This window comes from Anabrus simplex, chromosome 1 (assembly GCF_040414725.1).
Source record: "Anabrus simplex isolate iqAnaSimp1 chromosome 1, ASM4041472v1, whole genome shotgun sequence".
NCBI lineage: Eukaryota > Metazoa > Arthropoda > Insecta > Orthoptera > Tettigoniidae > Anabrus > Anabrus simplex.
In genome coordinates this window covers 972,319,252-972,343,840 of record NC_090265.1, presented here as the reverse complement: position 1 = coordinate 972,343,840, position 24,589 = coordinate 972,319,252, and the positions used below count along the sequence as shown (strand labels likewise).

The 24,589-nt window shown below is 37.0% G+C and overlaps 1 protein-coding gene across 1 annotated transcript in view; it reads left to right on the top strand.

The window, feature by feature from the left end:
* Lar (tyrosine-protein phosphatase Lar) overlaps positions 1 to 20,478 on the top strand; it is a 2,342,166-nt gene extending 2,321,688 nt beyond the window's left edge. Inside the window, exons 34-37 of the mRNA XM_067136814.2 lie at positions 179 to 484; positions 4,580 to 4,860; positions 12,852 to 12,987; positions 18,188 to 20,478. Of these exons, the coding sequence (XP_066992915.2) occupies positions 179 to 484; positions 4,580 to 4,860; positions 12,852 to 12,987; positions 18,188 to 18,256 (792 nt within the window). The 3' untranslated portion in view covers positions 18,257 to 20,478. The remainder of the gene's footprint in view (positions 1 to 178; positions 485 to 4,579; positions 4,861 to 12,851; positions 12,988 to 18,187) is intronic.
* Positions 20,479 to 24,589: the final 4,111 nt, after the last annotated feature.

The following is a 24,589-nucleotide window of genomic DNA, read 5'->3' as shown; positions in this document are numbered from 1 at the left end:
TGAACAGAAACCATTGCTCAACCAACATTAAAATACAATTCTGTACCATATCACAGTGGACACAGGTTTCACTGTATCAGAAACCTCTGCTAAAATCTTACAAAGTACCATGGGAATTACAGATAAAATGGTTTAGAAACAACACTGAAACTAAGAGCAATTTCTTTTTCTCTTTCAGAAACTGTCCAACATAAAGGCAGACTCAACACGATTCATCACTGCCAATTTGGCATGTAACAAGCACAAGAACCGCCTGGTGCATATCCTGCCATTTGAATCAACAAGGGTGTGCCTGACTCCTGTCCGTTCAGTTGAAGGCTCCGACTACATTAATGCTAGCTTCATTGACGGCTACCGCTATCGTGCTGCATATATAGCCACACAGGGTCCATTACCAGACACTACTGAAGATTTCTGGAGAATGCTGTGGGAACATAATTCAACAATTGTAGTTATGCTTACTAAACTCAAAGAAATGGGCAGGGTAAGTGTACAGTAACTATTTTTTATTACTTGAGAGCAAACAATATGCTTTCTCCATTCAGGGATTGCCAAAAGATAATGTCTACTGAACACTTTGATTTTGTATTTTAAAATGAGAGAGTTTGGAAAATATAGAATGAAGAAATGGGCAGGCTTTGTACCAGAGCCACAGCCACAAGTCTTTTAGGTGTAGAATATGTTGTATTGGTGTTATAAATGAGTGACTGTGCAGAATTAGAAACTGAGCTAATATACTCTTGAAACAAGAGTTTCATCTGGTTGAAATAGGCTTCAGGGTTTTTGTGTCATCTTGGTACTAGTCAAATGAGATCATATCATACCTTATCAAATGCTTTTATAGATCAAGTGAATTGTTTTCTTTTTCTCTTAGTGCCAGCAGTACCTAATGTAGCATCTAATTGGTAAGCAGGATGAAGAATATCTACTTATACAGAAATAATAAGCATAGTAGTACATTGATTATCTGGACTAATTTGGACCGTGGGCATTTGGATAACTATGTTTCCGGATATCAAACATGCACTTATTTAATGCAGAAAAACACATACAATTTTGAAGCCTTATTTATAGAATTAAAGAAACCATCATTCAAAATCAGAGAAACCACAATACAGATCAATCTAAAGACTATGCAAAAGGAACAAACAACAAAAAATTCAACCAGAAAGTACCGTTTACATTATGTAAACAACAAAAAATCAGATTTAAAAAAAATTTGATTAGAGCATCTTTTTCTGGCAGCTAAGTCAGTAGAAGTTCATGTTTTCATACTACAATAACACTGTTTCTAATGTGGTAAAGGCTTCACTATGACTTGGTCCTCTTTCTAGAGAATCTTTGAAAAGCATAGAATAAATTAGTGGGAGAAAAGGAAGAATATGCTGAGAGTTACATAGACACTGCTGAGAAGAAATTAGGAAAAGTGATTCTCTTACTCGATAACGTGCCATCTCATCCTGATGTTGAACTGTTGAAAGCAATTGATGAGGATTTTAAAGTGAAATACTTGCCATCAAATGTTACATGGGTTGAGGGGTGATAAAAAAGCTTTAGTGAATGTTGCAGCCCTTATCCAGCCAAGACTTCGATGAAATGACCGATGTGTGATTCTGTGAAATTCCTCAATTTTTTTACTGTGATCTAGATGATGTGCAAGCTTGGTTGGAAAGTGACAGTGACCTAGGTTTCCAAATTTTGCATAATGATGAAATTGTCTCTATGGTGCAAGAAGAGTGTGAGAATGAAGGGAATGAAATCTCGGACGGTGAAGAAGAAAATTCTGTTCCACCTTACATATTAAGCCTTCCTCACAATGATCTTATTAGTGACCATTTATATAGCAAAATATAGCCAAACAACAACAAATTATAAACAGGCATACGTTTGATGGAAATGAAGATGTTGCATTAATATATTGGATTGATATGAATGAAATGAATGCATGAAATGATGACCTGCTGAAATAATCGAGGTTGTATGAACTGCAGAGAAAAAATGTGAGAATCATGTCTATGCTGGTGTTGACGTGTTTCATAGCACTGTGTTCTACAGAGTGTTTGCAAAGATCTCCCTTGAACTATTGTGATGGTGATGGGTGCTGGCCTCAATGGTAACTGAAAATACATGGGCTAGACAGGCTGAAATATAACATTTGTCTTACAAAACTCACCTTTTTATGAAGGGTGGGGAAAATGGTGCAGACTTGCATATTCATGTGAGAATATGTTAGGAAGTACTGGCCATTTGATCATGAAACCACATCATTAAGAGTCAATTTCTATTTGTTAGATTTCTCTAAACCATCATTTCCAAATTTTTCTTAGTTCATTTATGTAGAGGAATTTTTGTTCATTGTGCAAAACTTTGTTCTTCATAGATTTCATAACAAAAAAATATTGGTGTAGCTAAAGAAAAGAAGTGCATAAAGATAGGAGCATTGCATTTGTTGTTGTTGTTGTTCTTTGAAAGCTTTTGTAAAATTGGAATTGCTCAAATTGATTGACATGGAGAAGAAATATGCTGTAAGTTCCTACATTAATGATTATGGATGGAATTTTGATGCCTTAGCATACATTGAATTTTTCATGATTTTGTGGAATATTGCAGGTTTTCTGTCATTTGAGATAGTTAGGGCATTTTGGGGTTTTGTGTCATTTGAGATATTTTAGGGCATTTTAAACCACTTCTATGAATTATTTTGCATTTTTTGTATGTTCGCAGGAAAAGGAGTAATTCTTAGTAATTGCTAGATTTTTTTAAAATTAGGTGATTTCATGTATGGTACATTTCTGTTAGTATAAAAGCTGTGTCCTGGTGGCCATTATCATTAAGGCAAATGGTCTGTCACCATGGTCTGCTGGTTCAAATCCTGTTGGTGGAAAGAAATTTCACCATTAGAATGTTGGCCGGCAGAGTAGGAGAGGTGGTGTTATACAGTTTCTAATCACTAGAATGCATCCTAACTTCTACACAGCATTCATATAGAGCTTTTTTTTTTTTTTTTTTTTTTTTTTTTGCTACTTGCTTTGCAGCGCATCGCCACAGATAGCTCTTATGGCGATGATGGGACAGGAAAGGCCTAGGAATGGGAAGGATGCAGTCATGGCCTTAATTAAGGTACAGTGGGGTTTGAACCCACTATCTCCCGGATGCGAGCTCATAGCTGCGCGATCCTAATCGCACGGCTTCATATAGAGCAAGGCATATGATGCTGTTGATGGTGATTCATCTTTTGAATGGGAATTATTAAACCTGGAGCAGATCCCTGGGTGTTATTCAACAGGAGTTTCAACACTGGGTTTCACCCTCCCTCTGCATCATCATCATCATCATCATCCTACATCCAAACATGTGGGTCGCCTATCGTGTCAAATAGAAATACCTGCACTAGGCGAGCTGAATAAGTCCTCAGACATTCCTGGCACTGAAAGCCATATGTTAAATACATTAGTAGTATGAAAGGTAAATTAAACTCTAATTCCAAGAGACCAAGTGAAGGCTACCTGCCTACTCTCCTCTGCATGGTCAATGCATGTTTACAAATAATATTGGTTCGAGAAACTCTGCACAGTCATAGACATGGACGGTAAGCTCATGGCAGGCCCTGCAGTGTTGGGGTTGCAAGCCTATCTCTTACCTGGAGGCCCTATGTTCGATTCCTGGCCAGTTCAGGATTTTTTTTTTTTTTTGCTTTACGTCACACCGACACAGATAGGTCTTATGGCGACGATGGGACAGGAAAGGGCTAGGAGTGGGAAGGAAGCGGCCGTGGCCTTAATTAAGGTACAGCCCCAGCATTTGCCGGGTGTGAAAATGGGAAACCACGGAAAACCATCTTCAGGGCTGCCGATAGTGGGGTTCGAACCTACTATCTCCTGAATACTGGATACTGGCCGCACTTAAACGACTGCAGCTATCGAGCTCGGTGGATTTCTTTTTACCTAAATTTGAGGGCTGATTCAAGGTCCACTCAACCTAGGTGGGAACAACAACTGAGGAGCTATCTGATGGTAAAAGAGCGGTCCCAGTCTAGAAAGCTAAGAATAACAGCTGAGAGGATTCTTTGCCCTGACCACAGCTTACCTTGTAATCTGCCGGCATTTGGGCTGTGCAGAGGTCACTTGGTAAGCCAAGGTTTAACAGGGCTGTAACGCCATGGGGTTTGGTTTTCTGGTTTGATAACTCATTAACTGCAGTTACTGTATGTCTTTATTTATTTATCAGTATTTTTCTTTTAACAACTTGAAGGTGTTGTTTGTTGTGGAATGCAGTGGGACTGGTCAAATGAATACCAATTGTTTTTCTGAAAGAGAATTTTTCATATTTTGTAAATCATTATCTGGAATTACTTGCATTATTGGGCATTAATGTGTTTTTAATGAACTCTTTTTTAGTTATTTTAATTTATTAAAATCTTAGCCCTGTAGTTTTACTAATTGTGATGATGAGTTTCCTTGGTTAACTCTAACCCATCTTTTATACTTATTATATGGTGAGACAATTTTAGAGTTCATGTTTATAGTGGCAATGTTTTTAAATTCTTCAAAAGTTCTATCATAGTTTTGTATAATTTCAGGAGAAATGTCATCAGTACTGGCCAAGTGATCGATCTGTGCGCTACCAGTGTTTTGTAGTAGACCCCATTGCTGAGTATAACATGCCACAGTATATCCTACGTGAATTCAAGGTGACAGATGCTCGTGACGGCAGCTCTCGCACTGTGCGACAGTTCCAGTTTATTGACTGGCCTGAACAAGGTGTGCCAAAGTCTGGAGATGGGTTCATAGACTTTATTGGACAAGTTCACAAAACTAAGGAGCAGTTTGGACAAGATGGACCCATTACTGTTCACTGCAGGTGCGTATGATTACCAAGTACACTTATTAGGGTGTTGATCTTTTGAATTTTGCCCTCTGTCTGAAGAATAACCCAGAGTGAACTAATGACTTATGAGCTAATTTTAGAAAATGAACAGTACTCCTTGGTTTGATTATTTGGTTTGTATACTATGAGCATTACAGAAGTATTGTCCGGTTCCATGGCTAAATGGTTAGTGTGCTGGCCTTTGGTCCAGGGGGTCCCGGGTTTGATTCCCGGCCGGGTCATGGATTTTAACCATAATCGGTTAATTCCGATGGTTCGGCGGCTGGCTGTGTGTGAAGTCTTCATTCTTCTCGAATGACCTGCACCAGCAGACCTCTTCGGAGGCCACATGCCATTATTACAGAAGTATTTCTTCTCTTTTCTTTTTCTTTTGTCACGGTAGAAGCCATTACTTTTCAGTTTTGTCTTGGTTTATTTATAAAACTGTTAAGTTTTTCAGTCTGTCAAAACTAACTCAGGATGAATAAAATACGTGAACAAAGAAACATTCAATAACAGCTTATTTTCTTTCTCTCAAGAACTGTAATACCCAAAAATAATCTTGCATAATTTTTGACCACTCTTGCAAGTCTCCTCATAGTCGCTACCATTTCCTATGCACTTGCACCACCTGTGAACGAGACACTGTAGCCAAGCTCATAATTCCTTGCTGAGGTTCTGGAGATCAGTACAAACACATTCTTTCAGTTCATCTTCACCAATAAAATAGAATGCATCATTCAAGGGGCGAGAAAAATTATTTTCTTCATGTTTGGTTAAGTCATATAGGGTTATTCCACGGACCGTTTCTTTGTCCTATGGATCATAATGGTGGACTCATATTTCATATCCTGTCACTATACATGATAGAAATTTTCTCCCCTCATTTTTGTACCATTCCAGAAGTTTGAAATATATGTCTTTTTGAGCCTTATTGATATTGATCCTAGCTGGTTTTCCTGTACCCACTATGTCTCAGAGTTCATGTGTTGTGGTCTGGTGATGAGCGTGTTGATTTGACCTTTGTTGTCTTCCGTCACTGCAGTCGCTAACCGGCCACTCTTCAAGGTTTGTCAGTAATAATTGTTTTCTGACCCAGAAGAATTTTACTCTTCTGACTGTACTGATGTCAATGGTATTGTCGTTATAGTCTACACAGTTTTGAGTCAAGTGTAAATCTCAGACTTCTTCTGCTATGAGAAATTCAGTCATACATTTTTATTTTATATCTGTTAACAGTGAAAGCTCTTTAACTGACCAGATGATACATTTTTTTTTTTTTTTTTTTTTCTAGAGGCTTTACGTTGCACCGACACAGATAGTTCTTATAGCGACGATGGGATAGGAAAGGCCTAGGAGTTGGAAGGAAGCGGCCGTGGCCTTAATTAAGGTACAGCCCCAGCATTTGCCTGGTGTGAAAATAGGAAACCACGGAAAACCATCTTCAGGGCTGCCGACAGTGGGATTCGAACCTACTGTCTCCCAGATGCAAGCTCACAGCCGCGCGCCTCTACGCGCACGCCCAACTCGCCCGGTCAGATGATAAATAACCAAAAATCTGTCATTTTGAAGGGTGTTCTTCTTAAAGGAAATACCATATTTACGCGAATAATCCCTGCCGCCAAATAATCCTTGTACCCTAATTTTAGGAAGGCTCATTTTCAAGAAATGAAATGAACTAAAATTCCTTCCATCGAAAGCGTAATGTATGCATAAAGAAATATTTCCTATCACTCCGTGAGGTTCACATGGTCTTTACGCAAATATGAACATGTAAATTTATTGATATAGCAGCTTTGCTTGAGATGATAAAAATACATTATAACTGTTATAAAATGCCATGAAAATTAGCAAGTAGGCCTACTTTCGTGACAGATATTTCATTAATCTGAGCTTGCAATAGGCTCGATTCCCTGTAAATTGGAAGATTTGTTGCTTTTGCATCATTAGAATCCTCTCCTAAATTACAAATTTGTCACACTCCATGTCTAAAACACCATTGATGGATAATTCTTTTCATGCAATGTAAACACTTGAAACAGACACATCGGCAAACTCGGATGTTAGGTTGGCGATACAGTAAAACCACGTTATTATGTAATTTCGAATTAACCGCCAACTCGTAATTCAGAAATGCCAAACCTTGCCATGTCACAAAATATTCTAATAACCACTATTGCATGCAATTAACATTGATTCACAGTTTTAAACCTTTCAAATGCCATGGAAGAAACTATTTCCAAAATGTATCCAACAAGGTGCATTTACAGTATTAAAATAATGAACTTGGATAACTCACTGGCAAACATAACCTCACGCAACAAAAGAGGAAAGAAAAAGATTCAAAGACGAGGAGAAATCTATGCTGGTTCCCCTGTGCAAGTTCTTTATTCATGGGATTACTTTCCTGTATGCATTTTAGATGCCTTGTACTTGCACAGAAATTACTCAATGCCCTTAAATCATCACGGATTATCAAACTTTCCTATGATGAGGGGAGGAAGTAGGAAGTTTCTTGCTCCCACCTACATTGCAACACAGCATAGTGACTCTATCCTTGTACGATTTTCTGCCATGGACTTCTCTTATCATTCAGAAATGCCAACCCTTGCCACGTCACAAAGTATTCTAGGATCCATTAATGCATGTAATCACCTTGATTCACAGTTTAAACCTTTCAAATGCCATAGAAAGAAAAAACATTTCCAAAATATATCCAATAAGGTGCATGTACATTATTCAAACAATGCACTTTGATAAATCACTGGCAGCGAAAGGGAAAAAAAACAAAATCAAAACATGATTCAAGATGATGACAAATTCTGCTGGCTCCCGTGTGCAAGATATTTATGTTTTTGTTTACTGTACTGTTTGTATTTTTAGATGCCTTGAACATGCACAGAAAGTGCCTGACACCCTTAAAATGTTGTGGCTTATGTTCTGTCTGCATTGAAACACAGAGCAGTGACCCTATCTCCTTACAGATGGTATTTGTGATCACGAAGCTGTTTTTGTCGTAGTTAAAAATAAATGTGATAGAAAGGAAGATCTTAAAAGTAGGACTATTAGGCAGTACCATATGGCTGATAAAGCATGCATGAGGGAGTTTCTAAAACGTAAGTATGATCGGTGGAAAACGATAAATAAAAATGTAAACAGACTCTGGGATGGGTTTAAAGCAATTGTTGAGGAATGTGAAAACAGGTTTGTGCCTTTAAAGGTGGTAATGAATGGTAAAGACCCACTTTATTATTACAGAGAAATAAAGACACTAAGAAGGAGGTGCAGAAATAGTGTTAGGTATCCTGTGGAAGTAAGGAGAAATTGAAGGAACTTACTAGGAAATTGAATCTAGCAAAGAAGTCTGCTAAGGATAACATGATATGACAAGCATAATTAGTGGTCATACAAATTTTAGTGAAAATTGGAAGGGTATGTATGGGTACTTTAAGGCAGAAACAGGTTCCAAGGAGGACATTTCAGGTATCATTAATGAAGTAGGGTAGTGTGTATGTGAGGATCTTCAAAAGGCAGAAGTATTCAGTCAGCAGTATGTAAAGATTGTTGGTTACAAGGATAATGTCCAGATAAAGGAGGTGACTAATGCTCAAGAAGTATTAAAATTTACCTGTGATAACAATGACATTTACAATAAGGTACAAAAGTTGAAAACTAGAAAAGCAGCTGGAATTGATAAGATTTCTGGAGATGTACTAAAGACAATGGATTGGGATATAGTACCATATTGGAAGAACTTATTTGATTATTGTTTGCATGAAGGAGCTATACCAAATGGATAGGGAGTTGCTATAGTTGCCCATGTGTACAAAAGAAAGGGTGATAAACATAAAGTTGAAAATTACAGGACAGTCAGTTTGACATGCATTGCATGTAAGCTTTGGAAAACCATTCTTTCTGATTATATTAGACATGTTTGCAAAATTAATAACTGGTTCGATAGAAGGCAGTTTGGGTTTAGGAAAGGTTATTCCACTGAAAGACAACTTGTAGGATTCCAGCAAGATATAGCAGATATCTTGGATTCAGGAGGTCAAATGGACTGTATCGCAATTGATCTGTCTAAGGCATTCGATAGGATGGATCATGGGAGACTACTGGCAAAAATGAGTGCAATTGGACTAAACAAAAGTGTGACTAAATGGGTTGCTATATTTCTAGAAAACAGATCTCAGAGAATTATAATAGGCAAATCTTTATCTGACCCCACAATAACTAAAACGGGAATTCCTCAAGGCAGTATTATTGGACCTTTATGTTTTCTTATATATAAATGATATTCATAAAGAAGTGGAATTCGAGATAAGGCTTTTTGCAGATGATGTTATTCTGTATAGAGTAATAAATAAGTTACAAGATTGTGAACAACTGCAAAATGACCTTGATAATGTTGTGAGATTAACAGCAGGCAATGGTATGATGATAAATGGGGTTAAAAGTCAGGTTGTGGGTTTCACTATAGGAAAAGTCCTCTCAGTTTTAATTACTGCATTGATGGAGTGAAAGTTCCTTATGGGGATCACTGTAAGTACCTGGGTGTTAATATAAGGAAATATCTTCAAAGGGGTAATCACATAAATGAGATTGTAAATAAAGGATAAAGATCTCTGCGCATGGTATGAGGGTGTTTAGGGGTTGTAGTAATAATGTAAACAAGAGGGCATATAAGTCTCTGGTAAGACCCCAACTAGAGTATGATTCCAGTGTATGGGATCGTCACCAGGATTATTTGATTCAAGAACTGGAAAGAATCCAAAGAATATCAGCTCGATTTGTTCTGGGTGATTTCCGACAAAAGAGTAGCGTTACAAAAATGTTGCAAAGTTTGGGCTGGGAAGACTTGGGAGAAAGAAGACGAGCTGCTCGACTAAGTGGTATATGATACAGATATTGATTCCCATAGGGAATCTGAAATATTTGTTCCGAATGAGTAAATTTATAATATCAATATAAATGGTCCGTTATTGGACATTATAAATTTTCCAGCTCATTCCTGGTTGCCAGCGTACCAACTGATGAGCCCAGCCTAGCACATGGGGGCGAAACGCTGCCAACCAGGAATGAGTTAGCTGGAAAATTTATAATGTCCAATAACGGACCATTTATATTGGTATATTAAGTGGTATATTCTGAACTGTCAGTGGAGAGATGGCATGGAATGACATTAGTAGACAAATAAGTTTGAGTGGTGTTTTTAAAAATAGGAAAGATCACACTATGAAGATAAAGTTGGAATTGAAGAGGACAAATTGGGGCAAGTATTTGTTTATAGGAAGGGAAGTTAGGGATTGGAATAACTTACCAAGGGAGATGTTCAATAAATTTCCAATTTCTGTGCAATAATTCAAGAAAATGCTAGGAAAACAACAGATAGGGAATCTGCCACCTGGACTGTTGTGTGTGTCCTCCGCACCTGAAGCTCCGCGGCTACAAGCTACGCAGCCCGCCGCATCGCCGATGTTTCCAGAGCCTACGAGGTGACTGCACTGCACCTGGCATGCTCGTCTGTGACGTCAGCCAGCGCTATATAAGGAGCAACGTTCCACGCCTCTCCAGGACTACCCCAGTGTCCAACGACCAGACCACACCGCAAGGCAGACACGGAGGCATCCTCTTTAAAATGTGTTTGAACAGATGGACTGATTTCTGGCCGTGAGGTCTCACCTCTGGACAGTACCCCACTTTCCCTGATCTCCGTAGCCACGTCGAGCCCCGAGTCAAGCATTCTGCTACTCCCTCGAGTCCTCACCAGTGCTCCGACGTCAATCTTAGCATTCTGCTAATTAAGAATATGAATGCAAGTTCCTTGCAAGTCTAAGCCTAATACTAGCTTCCTGTTAATACGAACTCTCGCTACGAGTTACACTCGTTATTACTCAGCAGATAGTTTTCGACTATCCAAGGACATTCTCATTGGAACAGACTATCTTATCAAGATAGGATTGAATGTGTATATAGGACTCTCACTTTGTATAACTGTATATACGCCACAGACCTTCAGTCTACCTTTTAATATCAGCATTAACTGCGTGCAATTAATCAAGCGTCAAGAAAAGTTTAGTTATATTTCTTGTAAATACTGTATAAAACTATTGAAGTAATAAACTTTATGTTGTGTTACCGTATACCAAGTTCCTTGTATACAACACGGGTGACTGCCCTAAATGCAGATCGTAGTGATTGACTGATTAGTCTGTCTGGGCTCGACAGTTAAAAGGAAAGAAAAATAATGCAGTTTCATTGGCATTGACAATATTACAAGTAACTAATCTCATGTTTGTTCTGTATTGAAGGTAACAATAATTCTATTACAATAAAATTTATTGTAGCCACCTATTCAATACAATTCACCGTTTGTGGTGATTAAATTCTATGTGATTTGTATACACTACATAGGTGCATGTTTCGCCCTGTTTTGGGGCATCTTCAGCCTATTGGCCTTAAGATTGACAAATGTACCTTAATTAAGGCCACGGCCGCTTCCTTCCCACTCCTAGCCCTTTCCTGTCCCATCATTGCTATGAGACCTATCTGTGTCGTTGTGACGTAAAGCAACTTGAAAAGGAAGAGTTGTAACAAAGTCCAAACAAAGATATTCTGCAGTAGAAAAGGAGGTACAAGCCATTGTAGAAGTTGTCTGGTCCAAACGAGTTAGCCGTGCGGTTAGGCGTGAGCAGCTGTGAGCTTGCATTCGGGAAATAGCGGGTTTGAACCACATTGTTGGCAGCCCTTAAGATGTTTTCCCATGGTTTCCCATTTCCACACCAAACAAATACTGGAGCTGTACCTTAATTAAGGCCATGGCCACTTCCTTCCTTCTCTTAGCCCTTTCCTATCCCATTGTCGCCATAAGACCTATCTGTGTCTGTACAACATAAAGCGAATTTTTTTAAAAAAATGCAGCTGTCTGGAAATGGAAACATTATCTAATGGGATGCCGCTTCCATCTAATTACTGACTAGAGGTCCATCTCTTTTATGTTTCACCATCAGCATGCCATAAAATAAGAAATGAGAAGATCTTATGCTGGCATTTGGAACTGTCGTGCTACTAGTATGATATAGTCTATCGACCTGGGAAAGAAAATTTAGTCGCCAATGCCTTTTCACAAGTATGAGCTTCTGTAGACACTTCAAGTATCAAACTTAAAAGTCTTCATTTCATTTGTCACCCAGGAGTCACTCAGCTTTACCATTGGATTCGTCACTGAAATAAGTCATTTTCTTTAGACCAAATTAAAAAAAAAATCATTTCCTCATGCTATGTTTGTGCAGAAATTAAGCCTAGATTTGTACGAAGTTTTGGATCACCAATTGGCCCTGAGGTCAAATGGGCTCTGTATCAGTTAATGAGAGAATGTTCTGCCCCAAGCACTTCATTCTATAAAATCCCTTTTGTGCACATCCTCAAACCAAACACCCTTTGAAAGAATGTTTTCTTTCTGTCATATGTCTGGCAAGATACAACCTGCCCCTAGCTGGCTTCTGAAACCGGGACCTATTCTTCTAAAGAGCCCGTAGTAGAAGAAGTAACCTTAGTAGGAGCGAACACTGAATATGCCTATATCAGGTAACCTAGTGAGAGAGAAACAACTATTTCTACTATACTCCTCATACCAACTGAAATGATTTTGATGGACAAAGCTATAGAACCTTTAGAAGATAGTATTGAACCAATTCAAGTCCTTCAACCAAGCTCTCCTGATACAGCCTGAAGGCTGACATTGGGAGAGATTAGCCAGTTTGGTCTAGGTCTGCCATGGACTTGAGATAAGGATAGTTTTTACCTGTTAAGCTACAGCACAGATGGACTGTGAAAGAGCCAAAAAGAAATGGATGATAATTAGTCATTGCCTAATCTAAAGATACCGAGGTAGACACCTCATTTGCAAATAAAGAGATTTTGATTTGATTTAATAAAATAATTTTCTTCTGTTGCATCATTAAGTATATTCTTTTTGTTCACAGTGCGGGAGTTGGTCGTACAGGAGTGTTTATCACACTGAGCATTGTCCTTGAGCGAATGCAGTATGAAGGCGTGGTTGACGTCTTCCAGACTGTAAGAATTCTGCGTACACAACGCCCAGCAATGGTCCAGACGGAGGTATCTTGTTTTATTTCTATCAGAATAAAGTAATAGATTGGTAGTTCATAGTTTAAGATGTTTAGTACTCTTGATCTTTGTCAAATAGTATTTAGATATAATTCTAGTCATAAAGCTTGGAAACCAATTAAATCAGTACAGGAAAAGATATTAAATATAGAGATGTGATTAAAATGTAAAAAAAAAAAAAAAGAAGGAAATATGCAACATAACCGTATACAGTATATTTATTTACATAATGGATGCACCCCAATTTTCTCCTTAGATTTTGGAAAAACAATTTCCCCAGTTAATGGCCTCATTTCATTTTCAACAAAAATTCAGTAATATTTAAAATATTAAAATTTAATGCATTAAAACTAGCAAACAGAAATCAAACTATAGCAATTGATGCTAATTATCGATCAACTGGTTTGTAGAAAGAATCTCAATACATCCTTTGTATTTGCTATATTATTGATGCTATCGATTATTTCACATGCAAGATGCATGTTTGAATATGTCTCATATTTTTATTACAAATTTTCCCTTGCGTAATTGACTCACCCTAGATTTTTATTATAATAATTGGAGAAAAGTGCTTCTATTACGTGGATAAATATGGTGATATGCAAAATATACTCACTGCTGCATCAAACTAACTAATAATGTGTCCTTAACACTATCATATTAGACGTTAGAAATAAGGAGAAATGTTAAATGAGAGAAAAGTGAATACACCTGTGCATTATTTGGGTAGATTGGGAAAATATGCTGTATTTAGGAGATCAAGATTGAGAAACAGATATATTGATCCAGTGCCCCTCCCAAAAAAAGACACTAGGACATAACTACTGCTTTAGTTTGTGCAGTTTGTTTTGAGAACTACCTGGTAATCAAAAGTTAATTAACTCTACATTAACACAAATATGTTCTGATTTACCAATAATATACCCACTTAATCATTTTCTTGGTGTTAAATAAAAACCTAATGCTGTTGTCTGTGCTGGATCCAAAGCTCAGATTGCCAATGAATATTGATTGAATTTTCAGAACCACATTGTACTCTAAATGAACTTTCAACATATTAGGTCATGTTCAGTACATATAGTACATACCGATGAGATGTTAAGTACAGAACAAAAATGGCCACATTCCAATTTTGCATCAGATGCTCTTACCAGTTGACCTTTGGTGGACTAGGTCAGATTTGTTCTGCTGGAAAGGATCTAAGCTACAGGTACTGCACTACTGCTGTCATAAATACAGTATAGAGTGCTCAGAAATTGCCTGTTGTGGGCTAATTCAAATAATATTGAACTTTCAACATATTAGATCGTATTTAATACATATGGTACCGGTACATACCGAAGAGATGTTAAGTTCAGAACAAAAATGGACAACCAGACACCAATGGGAACCAAACCCACAACCTTCCGATTTTGCGTTGGATGCTTTTACCAAATTGTGCAGCTTTGAGTCCTCCTGATTGTAATGAATATTTAAGTAAACAGTAGTTAACAACAAAAAGTGCACATCATTGCAGAAAAAGCTCATTTCTGCCAAGGTATTTGCCATTATTTTAAACTATTTTCTCCATACACTTCGTGAGCATTGCTCATCATCTAGTGTTGACGTTGCGAGGCAGGTATGAGTCAAACATGCCTTTAAGGAGACTAAGAAGGCAGTCTCAGCACCTTACTGAGTTTGAACAAGGTCGTGTAACAGGGCTACGAGAAGGTGGATGTTCTTGGTAGGGATATATCCACACTGCATCATGTTGGCGACAGTGATCATCGGAAGGCACTGTCTCAAGAAGACCGGAGTCCGGCCACACACCAGCCACTATGGAGAGGGAAGACTGTTGCATGTGCTGCATGGTAGGTTGTATTGCATCTACAGCACCAGTTGGCACCAGAATGATACAGCAATCTGCAACAAATCGATTACTTGAGGGACAGCTCCAAGCCAGACATCTTGTAGCATTCATGCCACTAACTCCGAATCACTGTCATCTGCTACTTTAGTGGTGTCAAGCTAGAGCTCATTGGAGGATGGAATGGAGATCTGTGTTGTTCTCAGATGACAGTCTTGGTGCCAGTGATGGTCTTGGGCTGGTAAGGAGGCCAGGTGAGCGCTTGGAACCAAGCTGTCTGCAGTGTCAGCATACTGTCACACACTTCCTTTGACAGTAGGAGCACTCTCATAATTATCCCAAGAATCTTGACAGTGAATTTGTGCATCAGACTGGTGATTGAACCGGTGTGCTGCCATTTATTCGCAGTATTCAAGGGGGGTGTTTTCCAACATGGTAACACTCGTCCTCGTACTGCTGCTGTCACCCAACATGCTCTACAGAGTGTCGACCAGTTACCTTGGCCTCTGAGATCATCAGACCATTTGCCTATTGAACATGTAAGGGACATTACGGGACAACAAATCCATGGCCATCCAATACCAGCATTAACCGTTGCTGATTTGAATGACCGAGTGCAACAGGTGTGAAACTCCATACCACAAAAATGACATACGGCACCTGTACGACACAATGCATGCACATTGCATGCTTGCATTGAAAGTCATGGTGACTACAACGGTAATTGTTGTACCACCATGTCACATGTCTTCTCGTGCATACTTGAACCTGTGGTCTGGATACTTTAATCAAATAAATATGTTACCTAGACAATTGCTTAGCCTAAATTGCATTTTTCTTTGAGCTGGGATTTCATTTTCTGCCAGTGGAGTCTCAGTCTTATTTACAGACAAACTGACCAGGACTTTAAAACACTGCATAAATGTCACTTGGATATTTAAGAAAGTTTTAAAAATATGAGGTAAACCTGTAAACTTCTAAAGTAGATTTCTTTATATTACTGGTACCTGTAAGCAACCGTAACCCTAAAATTTCCTCATCTCCTTCACTACCACCACATTAATCAGCATCATAATTTTGTGTGAAGTATTCTCCGTTTCCCCAAAATTTTTAAGCATTTTATGCTACCATTAATGTTCATCAAAGAATGGCAAAGCTCCTGGGCCAGATGAAATGCATGTGGAAATGCTCAAGTAGCTTAAGGAGGAGCATTGCTAGTTGATTTTTTAAATAGTAAATGCAGAAATGGCATTCTTCCAAGAGATTGGCTGAAATTAACCATTGTGACAGTACCAAAGGAACAGATAATAGTGGCAGATAATAGAAGAGGAATACAAACTATCTGCAATTTTAAGAAAACTAAAGCTGGAGGATTTTGTCTGGAACATAGATATGGATTGCAAATGTAGAAGTTTAATAAAGTCTACATATGAACAGTTGTATATATCATCTAGCTTTCCCTCTGTTAAAACTGTTTGTGTGTGTGTTTTTTTTAGCACTGAGCCAGTAGTTTCAAATTATTTCCAATTACAAGAATCTGCACTCATGAAGGTGGCACTTCACCAGGAAAGAAGTGGTGGTGTTAGGTTATTGATGTGTCTGAATACTGTCATGACTGTAAAAGTAAATTTACAACACCTGAATTGGGTTAATTAAGAGGATTTGTAGGATTGTGTACATTCATTACCATATAACATTTTTTATTTATGAGAATTTGACTAGCAATTGACACTAATTTCAGTTCAACTTTATCTCATCAAAAGATTTGAACTGTATACATTGCAGGTCCTTAACTGCCTGGTTTATGGTCAGTTGGCCCTCCATTTTATTCTTCCTACCCTGTGCTAAGTCACTGAATAAACCTATGGTTTGTGAAAAGAATGTGATCATTGAAGAGAAATGCTTGAAAGTATAAAATTCAAGCAAATAGCCATGCTAGTTTGTACAGTTACTTTCCAATTATGGAAGAAGGTAATAAGTCAGACATAGAAAGACAGGAGCACACGATAGTAGAAACATAATAACATATCAGTACAGGAAGAAGGAGCAAGAGAAAGAGAAGACAAGAACAAACATACAAACACAAAAGGACAAAGACAATCTTCACATAGATGAAATCTCTCCTCATGTATCTCTGTTCTTGTACATCCATTATTTTTCAGTCCCCCACAAGTTTGTTTCTGCTCCTCATTTTTATTACTTCCTCTTTAAACAGTAATCAACACTACCACCACCACCTCATCTTTATCGGGAGACTGAGCTTCAACACTTATTGTGAGGCCCTTTCAGCAGATCTTCAGTCTTGATGTAGGAAGTGTAGGACAAGGAAAAAGCTAGATGACTACAAGGAAAGGAAAAAGACTGTCATTGTGTTCATCCTGTTCATGTTCCTTTATATAAAGGGTCTCTCTTATAAACACAGAACGAGCGCACGGTGTTTGTACTCTATGCTACAGTAGCTGACTCAGCCCAACTTACGTCATGCGCGGCCGCCCTGTTTTAAGTGTGTATACAATCTTATATATGAAATTTTACCTTATAAAAGATGCTGGAAGTGTCATCCTTCATAATGAGGGACTTCATAACACCATTAGGATTTTCTGCACAACAATAGTGAGAGTTATGACTGTTCACATGATCATTAAGATGAAGCAGGCCTCATCCAAAAAGAACACAAGCTGTGGCTCGAATAAATGATCATTCAGTGATGCAAGATACCACTCACAATATCTCACTCTTGTGGCTGGATCAGCTGGCATGGGCCTCTGAAAACCTGTATGGTTTGATGTGTAACAGCTTTGTAGCTCTGTGTGCAGAAGAAACCGAAACCCCTACTTGTGCTAATTTTGTGAGTGATTTATTCAGTGACTGTTCAAGATTCACATCAATATCATCTAGCTTTCCCTCTGTTAAAACTGTTTGTGTGTGTTTTTTTTATTGAGCACTGAGCCAGTAGTTTCAAATTATTTCCAACTACAAGAATCTGCACTCATGAAGGTGGCACTTCACCAGGAAATTGCTGAACAAATGCATCTCGTACCCATTGAGCCGACTTGTACTTAAAATAACTTTTAGATATGAAAATACAGTGTGGCAATCTTAACTGTCTCACCATGTTAACAGCTGTGGTTCATACTGGCTATTGATGCTAGTTTGAACACATGCACCATCCTTGCAAGGTCAAGAACTATGCAAGTGCCTCCCATACAGCTGCTTAGGTCTCGAAGAGTAGAAATGCCGCTGGACAGTCTGGGTTTATAAGAGAAACCCTGTATTTGACTTGATTTGTCACTTGTTTGTTCCTTCTGTTACTTGTTATGATAATACATCTTCTTGTCTTTACAGGACCAGTATCAGTTCTGCTACCGAGCCGCTTTGGAGTATTTGGGCTCCTTCGATCACTATGCAAACTGACGCTAGTTTTGTAAATAATGAAGCTCTCAACACTGGTCACGAGGAATATAATGCCACTGAGAAGATACTCGTGTGTTCACTATAAAGTGATTGTCCGTTAGAAGTGTCATAAAAGTTTGTAGGCTCTTCAGTACTGTGTGGTCCAGTAAGATAGTGTGAAAATATATTTAAGAGAAGACAATATTTTAATGACGATGTGATGACATGTGAACTCAATATACTGTAGTTGTATATGATCCCTCCCCTACTTAATGACAATAACTTGCGATGTCTTCAAATTTTACAACATACAGTTATTAAGTTGCAAATTCAGATTCTTAATTTTTTGTCATGAAAAAGAAATATATGATACTGCCTCAAGAGAAAAAGTGGTGTCCTCTGACTGTAGAAGAAAGAAATTATTGTGAATGAAGCAGAAAGAACTGAGAGAATAACTCGTGACGTGTGCTTTGTTTCTAAGAACACATTCCCCCCCTAATCATGCCGGAATTAACTTATCAGTGCGGCAGATTTTTCCAAGGTGCCTACTTAATTAGGAAAGTAATTCCCAAACTTAATATTTAAAATAAAACTGGGAAACGCACATGCGTCGTATATACAATCACTGGGGACTACAGATTTCCAACTTTACTTTTGTTCAGGTTGCTATCATTCCTATCCGAAACATTTGTTGACTTCTCCCTTTTATTTTTTTAAATAATTTAAGTGAGGTGCTCATCAGTACTGAAACAGTTGGAATATTCATATTATGAACTGATATCCAAAGTACTGTCTATGGTTCTTATTAGTATTTTTCAAGTGAGTTGAGGGTCTTAGTATTCTCAGTATATTTGTGTTTTTGTACTATTGTTTTGTGACCACTTTTATTATTACTTTGTCTATTTTTTTATAAAATATTTTTGATGTTTTTGTGAATTTATATTATTATCTCATTATTTATGAGAGATGACTTGGTTTTAATTCAGGTTAACATATCGGAAACCTCAGAGTTTTGAAAGTATATGTGATTTATATTTATGTAGCCACTGTGAATGTAGTTGATGAATCACTGTATGGTTTTCCTTGTGGTTTAAAATAGCATTTTTAAGTTACTTTGATGGTAACTAACTTTTATTTGGAGACTGCAACAATAATATGTTAATGCTATTTTATTTTTGAAATAATATGATCTGTGTGAGTTATTTGTGCTCGTAACATTTCTGGATACAAAATTTTCTTTCATAATCAGTTGAACTAAGTAATATGCAAAAAAAAAAAATATTGCGATTTGATATTCACATGAACCATAGTTCTTCAGAACACAAATGCTCTTTTGAAATGTATGTTTTTTAATTTATGACCAGTAAAAAAGTTACACAAATGTTATGTAGGTTTTTATCTTTAGTCCAATTTGTAACAAAATAATGTCATAGGATATTAATTAGTGGTAATTATGGATGTGTGAAGTAGAGAACTATTTATATTCTCATGTTCCTCTCCATTTTCTATGTTAACTCAGAGACCTTTCTGAAAATCATATCACATTGATGAATTAAAATCACTTGAACATATCCAGGAGCTCCAGTTGTTAGCCAGTTGTTCCTCATTTCCATTCTTTCTTTAATTTCCTTAGTAGTTTTCTTTACCACATCTAACCAGAAGAATATAACAAGAAATGACTACGTACATTTTTGCTGCTGTCAGTGTTTTTATACATTGGATGTTGAGCGTCCAGAAAGCTTGAGTGGTGTGTGTGATTATTAAACTGAATGTTAGAGGGCTGTATGGTATGATCTGCTATGTTGTTACAAATGAATGTCAGAAATCTATTTGCCTGGAATGTGTGTCACTGGATGCTTACTGTGGACTTTGTGTTTGTGAAATATATATAATGTATGTTATAAGTTATTTGCTTAAAGAGCATTTGTGTTATGATTATCCCTTTTTTATATAATTTTTCAAAATGGCAGCTTTTATTATTGTAGTAATTATTATCAGTGTAAATTTACAGTAATTGGAAAGGAGCTGTTTATTAAAAGGTGCTTTGTGTTTGTTCTGGAAGCAGACACAATATGAATTTTTAATGATGCCAATAATTTTTAAATGTACTGAGCACATTAACAAAGGAAAATGGATGGAATGTAAACCCTTTAATGTGGAAAAATATCAGTTAGGTTTTAAGTTTTGTTCTTCAGTATGTACATTCATTTTTCAAATTTCAATATACATTTTATGCAAAGAGATTCACAATTGTTTGTTATTGGCTTTAAACTCCCTCCCCATGTAAACTTGGCTATGAGCATAAAAAGTGTACATGACGTACAAAGATGACAGTGTATGCCTGTGTGGTGTTATGAAGAGCTAATGTGTGCCATAGGTGAGAGAGGAAGATAAAATGATTGATTGCTTGAATAACCACTATTTAAAAGATGAGAGGCTGGATAAAAATACTGAGATTGGTGCTGTTGATTGTAGTCAAAATAAGAAGATCAGAAAAGAAAAATTTCTATCCTTAAAAAAGACAGAAATATTGGTTTCGTGGTTGATTATTGCTTAATAAATAAGAATGAGAATAGAGAACTTCCTTCACATGATACCTCACGTCGTTTGAAATTGAAAGATTAACCGACTGGATTATAAAATTCCTAACATCAAAGAAAATACAATAGGTGTAAGGATGACTTTAGACCATAAAAAGTAAGCTGAAAGGAGAGAAGTGAGCTCCAAAGTACGAGCAAGTAGGTACAGTATAACTCAGGATAATTCATGACTATGAATACATTTAATTCTGTAGCAACTGGAGAGGGGACACTTTGTGTATCATTTGCAACAAGGGAAGACTTTTAGACTCCTATATATCCAAATATATGGAGACTGCTTATGGTAATGCTTAAATGTTTCTTTCATGTCTCAATTCATATAAAAAATCAAAGAACTTATGAAACTGCATTGACCGATCAATCTTACAGAAGTTAAACAGACAAATCCACCAGTTATTACATTAAAATTTATTTCAGTACATAATATGCAATGTTTTACCCTCTATAAGGCCTTTTAGTTTCCAACATAAATTTTGAGATCATAGTCATTATGTTACGGTAATTTAATGTAAGTAATAGGTGCAAAAAAGTTAAAGATGGCTACCATTGTAACCATCGTAATATTATCTTCTGTAATTTGGTGATCTTTGTTTCCCTTTGAGATACGGATGTTGTCATATTTGCATATTGTTTTTCCACTGTGTATGTCTCATTCATTCTTGCAATTGTTAGATATTCACTCCTCTCCATTGCTTAATAGTCATATTTTGCTTCAGCATTGCAAATCTTGCAATATATAAAACTATAAGCATGTATTTGTCCCACCTCAAGTAGTGTTGTGGTATGATATGTAAGGAGCATAGATCCATGAATATATATGAATATAATCCAGATCTGGTCTTATTTTATATATAATACTTATATTAAGTATGAAATGTGATTTGGGAAGTACTTACTGAAGAACACGGATAATGGATCTACAACTTATTTTGGAGGATTTACTACATGTATATTTCACAAAAGAAAAGAAGGCAGGTCCTGTATTATCTTACTGGGAAGTATTTTATCATCATATCATACCACTAACAGGCAATGTAAGTAAGCCTACAGTACTTTTGGCAGATGAAATAATACCATGATTGATGAAAGCTTACTAATTCATATCATATAATCAATACTTCTACAAATAAAACTTTGAATCAAGTTGTTGTTCTGAATTGAGTTTCTTAGAGTTATTTGATTTTTAATCATTTCTTTCTTGTAAACAATGCTTATACTGTAAAAATATTATTTACAGATTCACTCAAAAATTATATTTTAGATACCTATCAAGAATATTTACAGTATATCTGGAAGTAGAATGGTGATTAAGGTTGGGCAGATTAACATGAAAAATCTCCTTATAAATATTGGAAATATATTGTAGCATTTAACACTGAATACTGAACATGTCTTCAAAATTATTGTCTTTAACACAACTTTCTGCTGTTCAGTCTTGCATTTAAAGACAATCTTATTTTGAAATCTTCTCAGTCTTGAAATTGATAATCATTTTTGCTCCATAAGCCTAAAATTCCTACTTTAAGGTAACAGATTTATTCTATAGATTCCAACACCAGTGACAAGAGGTTCTTGTGTACAAGGTCATGGGTTGAGGCCAGTGGATTACTGAAGATAAGAAAATCTACAGCTTTTCATGTAATTTATGTTGGCAGGCAAAAGTAATCCTGGCAAGCACATAAGGAATTCCTCCACCTAAATTCTCTTGGCGTTTTAATCCCTATACTATAATTTTACTTCTAGGAGTTGCAAATATGGCAAGAACTGTTATCAAGAATGTCAAAATTGATACACAGTTTACCCAGTGACTCAACAACTTGCACTTTAGTAGCTGAATCTACTTGTTATTATCAGTCTCTAGGCTTAGTAATTTGATTTTATCACTTAAAGTTATCAAGAACTTGAGTAGTTATAACTGAGTTACATTGTCACTAGCTGCCCAGCAAATGAACTGCAGTTCAATTTCAGTCACAGTGAGTGTAAGATTTTAATTTCAAAAAGGGAAAGTCGTGTCCCTTTAGTTCAGTTTCCTAGATTGCATGGCATGGAAAAACTATATGAGTTGTGACTTGTAAAACTGCAAGATGTAGAGTCATGTGAAATTGCAAACCTTACTGCCATTTATCTACAAGTATTACAAAGTAAAACTCAGCATTTGGGGTCCACCTAGCCAAGATGGTAAAAGGTCTGCTTGGTTCACCTGTTAAGATGTCAACAAATTTAGAAATAAGATTTCCACTTCTGGAGATGCACATAGCTCTGAGGTTTGCTCAACCCACAGCAAATACGAGTACCAGGTGAATTTGTGGGTGCAAAGTTGGCTGGGCATAAAGTTAACTACTCTATCCCACTTAACGTCAAGGTTACCGACTGTGGAAGCCTTTACCTTCCATTTGTCAAAGGTCTTCATGGCTTGAAAGGAAATGGCAAAATAATTCTGTATATAAAGTGGTTTCAAAGTCTGTACTGAAGTGGTAAACTGTATCTTAAACAGAAGAAGAGAAGTACAGAACTTAGTACAAACAATAGAACTCTTGGTCAGAATGCGATGTTCACATAACGGCTATAAATAAGGCTAAACGAGGGCAGGGAAGGAAGCAAGTATTTTATGATTGTAAAACCATGACTTACAATACTGTAAGCTGATGCAACTAAGTTAAAAGAAACCTGCGAATGTAGACATAATACTTCCAAATTGCAAAGTGCAAACAGTAATTCAAAATTCATTCCTCCTGGTCAGTGTTGGATAAAGGTCATGAGAACTGAGATATTCACTTTTAAAATCATGGGAGTTTTGTTAAATTTCCTCAGTGTAACATACTTGCTAGCATGATGTAAGTGGATTACTGAATTGATGTATTCAATTAGCACTTTTGCCTGTTTCATATTAACATTCAGTACAAAGTTCATGGTCCCCTGTCAATGTGCAGGGTAAGGAACACTGTTTATTGGCCTAAACCTTGTATATGAACTAAACACATCATCCAGTCTCAAATATTTTTTTTCAGTGAGAAATATATCTGATCAGTATTGAGGCTGATGGACAAAACAGCAACTATAGCTCAATATAATGTGTTTGTAATTTTGACACAAGACCAATTAAGGAATCACCTGTGACCACTTAGATCTACCTGGAATTGAACTGGAAAATAATAAAAACTACTTGGTGGATGATCCATAGTAGAATTCAATTTTACTTGGGTCTTGAATCCATTAGGGGCTACCTAGCCAAGCGGTAAATACATGTATGGTTCACCAGGAGGATGTGGATTTGACTCTCCATCAAAATATTGAAAAGTTTAGAGATGGGATTTTCAATTCTGCAGACACATGGCCCTGAAGTTCACTCAGCCTACACCAAAAATGAATATCAGATTAATTTGCAGGGGGTGGGGGGAAAAGGTGGGCAGTCTTAGTGCTAACTACTCTATCCCACTTAGTGTCAAGGTTACACATAAAAAAGCCTTTACCTTTCACTTCTCCAAGGCCTTCATAGCTTGTATGCATATGGCTTTGTTTTGCTTTGCTTGAATCCATTGATTGTGTATGCTGTGTCAAGCTCAAGAATGCATAGAACTCTTGGTCAGAATGCGATGTTCACATAATGGCTATAAATCAATTATCTACCAGCAACTTGTCGACAGTATGTCAGTATGCTAAAATATATGTACTGTATATACAATATCATCATCATCATCATCATCATCTGCATTTCCCAGTTATTGGCCGGGTCTGCTTTGTATATACAATATAT